The sequence below is a fragment of the Cotesia glomerata genome, linkage group LG6, assembly GCF_020080835.1.
Source record: "Cotesia glomerata isolate CgM1 linkage group LG6, MPM_Cglom_v2.3, whole genome shotgun sequence".
In the NCBI taxonomy this organism is placed as follows: Eukaryota; Metazoa; Arthropoda; class Insecta; order Hymenoptera; family Braconidae; genus Cotesia; species Cotesia glomerata.
The window spans coordinates 7,611,906-7,625,807 of NC_058163.1; the positions used below are offsets into that span (position 1 = coordinate 7,611,906).

Sequence of the window (13,902 nt, forward strand, 5' to 3'; positions counted from 1 at the left end):
AAAATATATTAATTAGGTCATTTATATAAAGAAAAAGACATTTACGACCACCTCTTTTTACACTGAAACTCTTAAAAAAGATAAAATTATTCACTTCTGTAACTACTTAATTTTTATTAATTAATAACAAATTGAATAATTGTCATACATATAAAACCACTATGCAGTTATTTTCCGAAAGGTTTAAATTAACAGAAATAATTTTTTTTTAATCAAAAAAGTCATAACCCATTTATTGATAATTAAAAAAAGAAAATCTGCAGTAATACCTACACCTGCAGTAATACCCACGCTTACCCTACTGTCATTTTAATACGTCGTATCCCACATTTAGAAAATTTTACAGCAGACGGTAAAAACAGTTTATTTTTAACATTGATTAAATGGAATTCATCGGATGAAAATATTTATTTAAAAATAGTTATTAAACTATTTGAGCTTCAAATTTTTAATATGACTTACATAATATTGTTGTGATTCCATTTTTCAAAAAAAGTCAAAATGTCAAATTTTGTGGGATACGACGTATTAGAATGGCAGTATCGATATTTTAATTCAACGATTACTTTTGCTAAAATAATATGTACACATTCAGAATAATATAATTATCTGCTGAACACTAAATTTAAATCGCTAGATTACATATTTTTACCGTTTTATCAGTTAAAATTTTCATAAGAGCTTTTTTGGAGTAACTAAGGTAAAAGTCCCTATTATTGACAGGGCCCCGACTATTGACACCATATTGAATTTTATTATTTCACTAGAAATTTAAATAATGCGCTACGCGCGTCTTAATTTCGTCCAATAAGGAATCAAGTCCTATTTTTTTGTGAGTTTCGACTATGGACTAACTTCACACTCTCATGTTTTTTTATTGTAGGGATTATTAAAATATGTTAATCATCACAATTGTTGATATTTCATGACAATTTTACATATTTTTGAAATTAAAAAATAGTAAAATTCAATTCCAAGGTATTAAAACTGCTTATATGTTTGTTACTTTTTAACAATATTGTTAAGAAAGACTTCGTTTTAAAATCCGGATTTCTCAATGTTTTTTTTTATGTAATTGCATTGTTTAAAATTATTTTAGATTATTTATAGTCTAAATAACCATATTATCATTTATTTATACTTTATCGAGTTAAAATTAATTTTAAAATAGCGGATGTCAATGATGAAGACACAAAAATTAACTTGCGTCAACTAACGACATAGGCCATAATGTAATGTAACCTAACTCTCTCATTAATATCAACGTATGAATTTTTACATACTGTAATGTGATTTTATAACAATCAAAGTTCTTGAAACTAAAAAAAAATTACTAAAAAAAAACTTGGTAAAAAATATAGAAATGCTAAGTCTTAAATGAATTTCAAAATAATAAAAATTATTGATAGTTTTGCATTTGTAAGTAAAAATGATTATTATTAATATAAATTTAACTGTAATAAAAAACCTGTCAATAATAAAGTCAATGGTATGTCAATAATCGGCTCTTTGAATTTTTCGCGCTGTCAATAATACATACATTCGACCTGTTGGTTTTAAGTTGATATAATAATTATTAATTTATTGCTATTATAGTTAATTAATTAATTTATCTAAGTAAAAACAATGATTAAGGTGTTTTATAAAAGAACGATGACAATATTGATTCGAAACACGATAAAAAAAATTAGAAAAACGGTTGACCCTGAAGGCCATCCCTGCAACTTTCCGCTAATTCCAAACCTACACGGAAAGAACAATAACCCACTGTACATCCTCATATAGTATACTCCGTGGTATTTGTAGTGAAAAAAAATTTCAGACTATAGTCAATATCCTTCAAAGTAGTCTAAATTATTTTTGGACTGTACTCAGTGAAGTCTCCGATTTAATCGATTAATTTTTCTGGTTGTATCGCGTAAAACTTCAAGGGATATAATCTGAAAAATTATTTCGTGTAAATTAAATTATACTCGGTTGAAATTTGGATTATGCCCACGGTGACTACGCCATTTTTTTTTCTAGGACCTGCGCGTAAAGTGCTGTTTATAATTTGTGAGTTATAGTCAATCAGCATATCCACAGATTCGGTAGAATCTGGCACCAAGTTTCGTTCAAATCCGTTGTAAACGGAGCGCCACACTACCGACTATGTTTACTGTAAGCAGAACGGTTTTTTGAGGTTGCGAAATTTTATTTAATTCTACGGTACTTTTTTCACCCAATTTGTTTATCATAACAGTAATTCATTATTTATTTCATAGAAATTTCTAGTTTGATCAATTTAAACTTAAAGATTTTTTAAAAGGCTTAAAAAACTGCGTCGAATGCCGCCAACCGCGTAAAAATCGGTTCATTCATTCAAAAGTTATTGCGGTTTAAAAACTTAAAAAATAGTGTTTTATCAAACTTTTATTAGACTTCTAAACTCGAAGAGCTCAAAAGCATAGAAATGTTATCTGTTTGAACTCGGAGAACTCAAAACGACACATAAACTGTATTTTTGAGCTCGAAGAGCGCTCAAAAACGGCATAAGTGCAATTTTAAGCATCCAGGTATGGAATTAGCGGGAAGTTGCAGGGATGGCCTTCAGGGTCAACCGTTTTCCTAATTTTTTATTATTACGATTTGTCTGTACGATTCGGAGTTATATAGTACAGAGTCTTGTATCGCAAAGATTAAAGCAAAAATAACCCGGATTCGATAACTTGAATTTTCCACTGTTATTCAATATTAATGTACTGAGATAATTCTATTTTGGTTGTAGGCAATATCTTTTATTAACGATTTTGACTCTTAACTACTCTTTTTTAATTCAATCTCTTGTCTTGTGAACATGAATTATCAATATTTTACTTTTAAAAGATTTATTTCTTAAAGGTAATATAAAGCCAAAAATTCCGCAAAGGACTTTATTCGTCTTTAGTTGGAATTATGAAATTTTCATTCAAAAAGGTTAGCGTAAAAACTGTCTTTAATTAATAATCATAAATTATTTCCAGATATTTAAACTCAACTTATATTTTGCTGAGAAAAGTTTTTAGAATGTTGATTAATAATAATACAAAAAAAAAACAGTAAAAGGATTCAAACCCGGTTAAGCATTGCTATTAAAAGAATGTGTGAGTAATCCAGATTAAAAAAACACTTCTCGTGTAGAAAAGTTTAATTTCATAAATTGAAATATTAGAAAAATTATTTTTAATTTTTGAATCACAATATAATAAATAAAATAAAATAAAACTTTTTGTACTGAGGACCAGTACAACGGAACCATTTAATTTACCGAAAAAAGAAACAATATCGTATAAATTGATGGTTATTATAATATTTCATAACAAATAAACGTATGGACTATAAAAAACATGCGTTATTGACAAAATTGAATGATTAATCGATAAATTACCATTAAATTGAATATTTACTGGAAAACCTAAAAAGCTTTTCCATATACTATTGTCGAACATTCCGCAACCACAAAGTCCTCCTCAATAAATGGGGTAGAGAACTACGTCAAGTGGAAATTGGAGCGTAGTGAATTGGTGGCGAGTACCAAAGTGGGTAATACTAGTTCGAATATCGTTAAATGGCGAACATCATTGAACAATGTGGTTAAGACATAGTTTACTAACTCAACTCTTCGTCTCACTCTCTTCCTCTCTTTGTTTCTCTCTCCTCAATTTCACGTTCATTAAATCCCAATTATTTTTCATTTCCGAAACAAAAGAAAAAAGAACAAACTTTGTTGAAGCGAATAAAGAAAATCAACTGTTTTATTTCTTTGCAATTAATTATTAATTATAAAATTATATAACTGATGGGTGCTCACACAAAAACTCATTTTAACTTTGCATTGTTCTTTACCTGAATGAAAAAAATATTTAATGAAGAGAGGAAAAGAGTTAATTTATTTAAACGACATTTACGAAGTATTTTAACAATAAAGAAAAATATAAACACTATTCATACTTTATACACTTACAATTTTTTTTTATTTAACTAAAACATTGTAAAGTAAATAAATAAATATATATATTTTTTTTTTACATTAAACATACGATGGATTCTTAACGTTATGGTTGTATATTTTATATGTATGTCGACGTAACAAGAGTAAATGAAAAGCAAACACCTGAAATGGGAGCGTCAGTAGTACTCGAGGGATTGGCAAACACATTGAGTTTGACGTGCAGCGAAGAGAAAAATTTCAATTAACCGATGTGAAGGGGTTATGTCTATTGCAGCTGTACAAAACATTTAACAAAAATATATACGGCTGAAGAAAATTTACGACAAAATAGAAGGAAGCTCAAGTATCTGTAAGAGATTTTAGGGGTGAGACACTTCATTATTGCAAAGCTTCATTTTATGCAACAGTATGCAAATGCATGGAAATAGTAAATCGTGGGATTGATGATTTACGACAACGGAAGTTGAAGTTACTTTTATGATAAACTAACTGTTACCCGCCCGCTCCGCTGGGCACTTTATAGAATTGTATTTTGAGATCTAGACTTGAAATTCAATTGGAGTATTGTTCTGACTTGCACAGATTCAAAATTCTATCGGATTGGCCTGTACCTTTTATCCATGTCATAATTCTAGTGAATATCCATTGTAACTTTCAATGTGCAATCACTATAACATTCCCGTGGCTTTCTCCAAAAATAAATAATCATTTTTGGATTTACGATTTTAATTTTTGATTTTACAAAATCTCTTAAAATGAATAGCCAAATTTCTTTTCCGCATCTCAAGTGTTTAGAAAATGTTTTCATTTTAATCTGTTACATTCCCGCGATCCCGTAATAAGAACAATTCATTGGTTATGTGATCAGCAAAAATCAAATGTATGCAAAATACTTAGTCCGTTGACTATATAGCTACATGTAAAGTTAAATTTTAGAAACCTTACAATGACTTTTTCGCCGCTGCCAAAGAGACGATTGTGGTAAGAAAATATAATTATTAAAAAAGGAAAATATTTTAATCCGTTGACCTTGGAGGCCATCCCTGTAATTACCTGTTTCTCTTAAGATTCTATCAAATTTTATACCTCTAGGAAATATATCTGAAGAATATGAATTTTTTGACAACTATCACTCCCGCACTCTTATGTGAGAGAGAAATTTCGTAAGATCCTATTCGAGATGATTTTTACATTAAAAATAAAATATTCCAACAAAACTTCGAGTCCATAGAAACTATTGTTTTGAAAAGAAAGATTTTCATTGTTAACGCCTCCGCAGTCCCTTTGGGATTGGAATTTGATAAAATTCATTCTTAGCTGAACTTGACATGATACATGAAGACTCCCACCAAATTTGAAGTCTGTCGAAGTTACAGTTTGGAAATTAAAATTTTAGATTTTAACACCCACCCTCGCAATTCCTATCGGAAGTAAACTTTATTGAAATCCATTTTGAGATGATCTCTACAGGAGAAATAATAGATTTCTACCAAATTTAGAGTTTTCAGAAGCTATATTTTGGAAATGAACATTTTTTATCGTCAACACCCACTCCGCGATCCTTATTGGAGGTGATTCGTTGTAAAATCCGTTCTTAGATCATTTCTATATCACATATAGAAGACTCCTATCAAATTTGAAGTCTATAGGAGCTATATCTTTGAAATTAAAAATTTTAATTGTAAATACCCACCCCCGCAAACCCCTGTGGGGTGAGCTATCGTAAAATTCGTTCCTATATTATTTCTACATCTCTTACAGAAAATTCCTACCCAGTTTGGAGTCTATTGGAGCTATAGTTTGAAAACGGGAATTTTTTATTGTTAACGCCCCCGCAATCCTCTTTGGGGTAGGATATCGTAAAATTCGTTCATAAATTATTTTTACATCACGTACAGAAATTTCCTATAAAATTTGGAATCTGTAGGAGCTATAGTTTGAAAATTACAAATTTTCATTGTTAATACCCACCCCCGCAACCCTCTGTGGGGTGTAATATTGTAAAGTTCGTTCATAGATTATTTCTAGATCTCTTACAGAAGATTCTTACTAAATTTGGAGTCGATAGGATCTATATTTTAAAAATGGGAATTTTTGATTGTTAACGCCCCCGCAACCCCCTTTGTGGGTGGAATTTCGTTAAATCCGTTCTTAGCTGACTTCTACTCGGTGAAAAGAATATTCCTACCAAATTTCAAGTCTCTAGGTCTTATGGTTCCAGAGATATCGTGATGAGTGACTATATACGTGGAAATAAACGGTTACCATGGCAACGGTTACTATGGCAACGGTAACCATGGCAACGGTAACCATAGCAACGGTTACTATGGCAACGCTAACCATGGTAACGGTTACCATGGCAACGGTAACCATGGTAATGGTAACCATGGCAATCGTAACCATGGCAATGGTAACCATGGTAATGGTAACCATGGCAATCGTAACCATGGCAATGGTAACCATGGCAATCGTAACCATGGCAATGGTAACAATGGTAATGGTAACCATGGTAATGATAACCATGGTAATGGTAACCATAGCAACGGTAACCATAGCAACGGTAACCATAGCAACGGACCATTTCTTTTATGAGCGGGGGTCAATAAGTGAAAATCCATTTCCGATAGGAATTCCGTAATATCGCTTCTTATCTCTCATCTACGGTGAAAAAGGAGTACTTATGCCAAATTTTAAATGAATCGGTACAATAGTTTCGGAGATCTGGTGATGAGTCAGTGGTATTTCGCTTATATGTATATAGATAAACCCAGTAGAATTTCGTATTCGAAGTTAGGATTATGGAACTGAACTTCATTTATGTGACAGTGCATACTGGTATTGTTACGTAAACACACGGTTTATGGATGAATACTTCTATAGAATTCCTATTATTTACCTGAAGTTATCATAGATTTATAATACATGTGTGTAACTTATGGGATGATCAATAGAGGTCTAGAGATAATCTAAAGCTTTCGCTTGCAAAGGAGCAGATCAAATAATTAAGTATCATTTGCAATTTCAATTATTAACTTTTCTTGAATTGTTTTCTTGATAAGTTCAGCTCGGTAATTTATATTAACTTATATTAAGCCGTTCGAATTACAATATTTAATTCGATATGATGAAACAAAAATACACTGATAGAAGGATTTAGTACGGAAGACTAAACTGATTTAGTAACAAAATTTTGAGTTATTTATTAGGGAGAAAAAATTATTTTTTACCCATCAATATTATTTGTTACAGTTTAATAAATGATTTTTTTATTCTAAATAAATTATATTAATGTAAACAAAGCCTTATTACATGGAAATAAATATTTGTTTCCACCAAATAATATTTGGTGGAAACAATTAATATTTAGTAGTAGGTACTAAATGTTTCTTTGGTAAGTATTGTCCGTAGATGGCTATGCTTTAATTCCAAGGTGATACATAACCTATTTACTGACTTAGATTATTTTATTCAGCTCGATTTTGGGAGATTTATCAAACCTCTGAAAACACATACACTCCCAAATAGCTTATATGTTATTTCTCAATGGAGTTTAGTTTAAATATTTTAATTAACCTATTATTGATGTATTAAAAACTTGTTTAATTTTAAATTTTATGTCTCAAATAAAAAATTATAATTTAATGAAATTCTTTTCTATATAATGCTTTATATTGTTACTTAAAATTATTTATTTTAATTTCTTTTATTTATTTCAACTAAAAAAGTAAGGTTATACGCTAAAATTAGTTAAAAAAATTAATTTCTTTAATACCAATAAACGATTTATCGAGTACCAATAAATCATTTGTTAAATACTACTAAATATTTATTTGGTGGAAATAAATGGGCTGTAATAAATGATTTAGTAACTATTATTAAATATTTGATAATGAAAGGTTCGTTACTAAATCATTTATTATCTTATTAAATAGAACTAAATTCTTTTATCAGTGTATGTAAATTAATAACGTAGTTTTCACTAAATTGAGTAGACACATGATAAAAAGTCTTACGACGGTCAATAGGTGAAGAATGATAGCTCAAATTTTTCGCTTACAAAGTGACAGATCAAGTAATTAAGTATTTTTTAAAACCTAGATGCGATAAAAAATTTACAATTTTTTAGTGCATTACCATAAAGCACGGATTAACGCTCGACGCTATGTGGCTTTATTTATATTCACTTAATTAAACCTAATTTTATAACGAGATAAAAAGTAAGTTTATAATTCACTGAAGGAAAAATTGAAACCAGGATTTCTTTTAAATCTTTTTGATGATTAAAAACTTCTCACTCCTCTATGAAATAATGAGTGCTCAGTAAATTTATTGGCTTCTCAGTTTTTCTCCTGCAATTAACTCTTTTCTTAGCGAATAATTTTATTTTACCGATTCTTTTTTCCACCATCTTTTTAACTCACCAGGGATAACGATCATCTCTCTCTTCTTCGCGTTTGTTCTTTTTTATTTGATAATTATCATTCCAACCTTATGTTCCTTCAGGCGCCTTTACACTTAGTATTCCGTAAGGCTAATCCAACTCACTCTCTAGCAAATTTCTCGCGAATTAAAGCTTACTAAGGGTGATTCCCGGACACTTTAATTGCCACAGTGGGCGTCAACTGCAGTCGTTTGGTTTTTCTTAACGAGGAGAGATCTACACCTACTACTTAAATCTCACTAATAAATTGTCCTGAAATTCTCTTCAATATCACATATATTTTACTTTCTGAAGTATCAGAGCGCATATATATTTAAAATTATCATCAATAATTCTTATATTAAAAGCTTAGAATCGTTAATAATCTCATTAGAAATTAATAATTTTAAGAAGTAAAAGCACTGTAAATCGAAGTGTTTTAAAAGTGACTAACAAATGGGCATTTAACATGGGAAATTAAAACACATGGAAGTGTTTTAAAAGTGACTACAATGCTTCAAGATAGGAACAAAACACTTTATGTGTGTTTTGTTAAAACACTTGGATTTACAGTGAGATTGTCTTATTATTAAATATCTTAATTAAAAAAAAAAAAACCCATTTTTCAATTATTTTTAATTAAACAAAAAAATATTTTAAGCTATATAAAGCGGCATTAATCCATGACTCAGTTCCCAAAAGTACCAATCATTAAAATTGCAAACATTTAAAGTGCTTAAGCGATTGAAAGTTAAGAGTTTTAACAAATGGAATAATAATCCAACCTCATTGTTGAATAAATGTGAATTTGTCTTAAAATGAAAATATATGATTTATATTTAAATACTTACATTTCTCGTTCTGAGTACCATTTCCCGGGTGGCAGGATTAACCTCACTTCGTTCACTTGCATAATGAGTTTTTACTTGACCAAGAATCTGTAAGCAGAGTTAAAAAATTTAAATCATTAATTGAGATGGAGTAATAACTGGACAATCTGTATTTAATTCCATAAATGTTTTTAATAATAATTAGTTGAATTCACGATAATACACATTGTACGATTAATTATAACGCTCGCATAGACGTTAATTAATGAATTTGTACTTCTGTACATTTAATTATTAATTATTACAAACCACAATCTGTGAATACTCACGAATAAATGCGTTATTATTTACAAATCATAATAACTTTCAAAAATGAAAATTAGGGAGTTATTAATTGTGTAATATATTTACTCAAAACGAGATCTGTAGTATTCAAATAATTAATATAAATAATTGGTAATCATATCAACTAACCAGATTTCATTATTAAAAAAAAAAAAAAAAAAAAAAAAAAACTATAATCATGTTAAATTAATACATAAAAGATAGATTGTAATGTAAATTTCAGTGAGATTACAATCAATGATTCAAATAATTGATGATTATCAGAATTATCGGGTATTACTTTATAATAGTACATTCTCTTCCTTTGTATAATTAATAATTACAGGAACCAATCAAATAAACTGAAACGTCGAGTACATTGAAATTATTCAAATAATTATTTATGCCTACATGTCTGTGCATGCGTTCAATTATTTTAATAATCTATACTAATTTCAATTGCAAAATCGAATGGACTATCATTTGGTGGTTAATATCAAATTTGTTCAGTCATATCGATGGAAAAATTATATATCCGTAATTGGATAGACGCATAGTATCTGGAAATTCTGAAAGAGGGCGTAAGTACATAAAATTCGTTCCTAATTACAAAGTTATTTTAGATGTTTTTTACTACTCATGCGGGATAAGTAGTATCAGCGCTCGCTGTTGTGGTTGAAAAAGAGCTGTTTGCCCATTTTAAAATTATACGTTAGTTTTTTCGTAAATGCAACTGTTATTTGAGTGCGACAAGTTTACTTGGCGCACGCAAATTATACTTAGCACACGCAAATTGACTGTGAAACTGCTAAAATTAAAATAAATAAAAAAAAAACAATCTAACTATCAATATTAAAGAAGTGAGGTTGACATTATGAAGTTCATATTTTTAACGAAAGTAAAAATAATTAATTAATATTGAGCTGTTCAATTTGAATGAAAATTAATTTGGTAGATATTTGATAATTTTAATCATTTTTGTCGCAAATAAATTATAGCAAAAAAAAATTTTTTTAAGTTGACATGTAGAAATTTTAAAAAATAAAAAATGCAATTTTTTATAAATAATTTTTTGAAACAAATTTTTTTGTTAAAGAAAATTAAAAAATTGTAAAGTGACAGCTAAATTTAATGTTATTTAATTGTATATATTTATTTAATTTTATGTGTTGATTGTTTCAAATAAATGTATTTTTTGTTAATTAATATTAATTACTTTGTATTTATTATTTGAAATAGATGTTTCTTTTTATTTAACTTTTTGTTTGTTTTAGGAACTGGGGGGGGAGGCTCCGCCCCCCAACCCCCCGCCGGGGCTTTGCCCCTGGGCCCGATTTTGTGCCCACATATATTGCCGCATTTGTAATAAAAAATAGTATGTGCAACCCATGCGATGTTGTCAATTGCACTAGTTGCACAATATACTATTACTAGAAGTTTGAACAGCGCACAAATAAAAATTTTAACTTGACTCAAGAGCAAAAATCTTGAACCAAGAACACCAATTAGAAGAAAATGAATTTCTTGAGCCAAGAGGAAAAATTTTTGAGTCAAGATAGATTTTCTTGAATTAAGAAAATATATCTTGCCTCAAGAATTTTTCCTCTTGGCTCAAGAAATTCATTTTCTACCAATTGATGTTCTTGGTTCAAGATTTTTGCTCTTGAGTCAAGTTAAAATTTTTATCAGTGCACGCTACGCGCGCGCCTAAATTTTAACCAATAATGAATCGTGGCCCGTTTTTTGCGAGTTTCGACCTTTGACTAACTTCAAGACTATCATGTATTTTAATTTAGAGGATATTCCTAACCACATTACCATGATGTTTACTTAAATTTTATTATTTCCAGATATATCTCTGGATATATACTACACTGAGAGAAAAATTTTTTTTGACAAAAATGGTCATTGTTGTGAGAAGAAATTAATTTGTTGAAAATTTTTAACAATTTCATTTCTTAGCTGAAGAAATAAAAATGTTTCTCACAGTAAATATCTTGTTGAAAAGAAGTTTTTTTGATTTGACAAAAAAAAAAACAACAACAACTTTAGATAGACAACTTATAAATTTTCATAAAAAACAGTTTTTTCCCAAATCTAGAAAAATTATTTTTAGCAAGAAAGTTACTGTGAGAAAAATTTTTATTTCTTCAGCTGAAAATTTTCAACAAATTAATTTCTTAATACAACATTGCTCATTTTTTTCAAAAGAAATTTTTTGTCTCAGTGCATGCGTATAACTGAAAAATTTTTAAAATTAACAAGAAATAATTTTCGGTCATTCATTTTTCTAATTTTTAGTTTTCTTGAAAAATATTTTTCTTTACCGACGGGCAATTAGGATAAATCATATGATACGATAAGTTTTTTCATCAGCAGAAAATCAGAATTGAATTAACGCAGTTAAATAATCGTCTAATTGCATTAATTAACAATATAAAACCGAATGACGGTATTTAACTTCTTATAGAAAATAAAATAAGAAATGTTTTTTAATTTTACTTTAATTTCTCTTCAATTCAAGAAGCTTACACTTTTTAGTTAAGCAAGTTCGGTAAAAAAAGATTCACTTTAGAAAACTAACGAAAGTTTATAACTTATTCGACTGCTGCGCCAAATTACTTAATATGTAAATACAGGAAAAAAATTTCATCACCGAGTTATGGAACTTCATTGCATAATTAAGTTAAATATACATTTTTTAGTTTGAACAATGCTAAAAAAGCTTCGGTGTCAAAAGGTTGAAAGTTATAAAAATAATTTTATGTTCATTAAATTGACCTGAACACTTCACATTTTGCAGTAATGTTTTCCGTGAGCCGTACTCTAGATAAATCAGGAATAAAACATAAAGTTTTAATCTCGTTATTAATGCAGGCTTCACAATTGAACTCGACTGAACTAGTGTTTGTAAAATTATCCGAATAAAGTTTTTACCTATTATCAACGTTTTTGAACCTCTGTGGTATCAATTCATCTTTATTGAAAATAGTTTGCATTCATTTGTAAAAATAATTATATTTCTGATGAAGTTTATCATAAACGCAAACTCTAAACGTGAATTTTTTATGAAGACTTTTAGCATTACATAAATTTCTGTTATTTAATTTTAAGATTGTTGGAATTATTTATTAATACAAAAATAATTATCATCGGAAATAAGCATTTTATCTCAATGAATTTCCAGAGTCGTGAAATAGAACATTAAATTTATTGGATAATTTTATCTTATAAATGTGAACTATATTCATCCATAGAAGCACAAATGAAAATATCAACTTTTTATTCATAATTAATTTCAACGCGAAAGATTAATTATGAAATAAAATGACGTCAGGTATTTTTATCGAAAAAAAAAATTAATTCACCGATTTTTATAAAATTTATCTCTCGAAGCGATTTAACATTATTTCTGCATATTAATTAAAGTCGTATTTACGTAAAAGAGAATTCAATGAAAATTAAAAAAGGTATGTATTTATAGTGAATACTCAATAATTCAACAAACTTCTATTTAAGATTTTATAAGCTGATTTTTATAATTTAATACTTCAAATATGTTTGATTATTCTTGTAGTTTAAAATAAAAAATTCAGCAATTTGAAAAATTGATTTCATTCGTTTAATAACTCATGTAGAATTATTATATTATTATATTAGTATATTACACATCTAGGGCAGTAAAATAAGAAATTTACATGTGTCTCAGATCACATGTAATTGTTGTCCGAGGCGAAGCCGAGGTCAATAAACATGTGATCTGAGGCTTTCTTATTTACTGCCCGTGGTGTGTATACTATTTTTCTCCTCAACGGAGGCGGAAAGCGGCATTTTCGTTTAGCGCAGCGGGAGGAAAATTGACGCTTTCCGTCTGGAGGTGAGAAAATTATATATTCATCATTCTATAACTGAATCTTCAAAATCTGTTTCTTTAGATATTTTTTCACTTTTAAAATTAAAAAAAAAATATTTTTAATACTATGTCTCATAATAAATTTATTAAAAAAATTTTTTCATCTTAATAGATAGTAATTGGTAATAATGATCAATAAGCGTTGTGTTATTTTACCAATCCGGCTATGTAAAAATACAAAAGATGGTTTAAATTAAAAATCTCATTTTATCTACTAAAATTGCGAAAATATTTATTAAGATTAGAAAAATTTTTTTGAAATGAAACTAAAATTTTTTTATTTTATCGATAATTTTGTAAGTTTAGTTTACTGGAATTTGATTTTTTTCAATCAAATTCTTGACTTGTAATTTTATCAATGTAATGTTGAATATATAATAAATAGATTTTAAACTTAAAAGGTAATATCCCAATATCACTGTAATTGAAATTCCTCGTACTCATA

General features: G+C 28.4%; 1 protein-coding gene across 1 annotated transcript in view; it reads right to left on the minus strand.

Annotated features, from left to right (window-relative positions):
- LOC123266905 (protein slowmo) overlaps positions 1–13,902 on the minus strand; it is a 28,540-nt gene that overhangs the window by 11,998 nt on the left and 2,640 nt on the right. Inside the window, exon 3 of the mRNA XM_044731353.1 lies at positions 9,242–9,328. Within this exon, the coding sequence (XP_044587288.1) occupies positions 9,242–9,328 (87 nt within the window). The remainder of the gene's footprint in view (positions 1–9,241; positions 9,329–13,902) is intronic.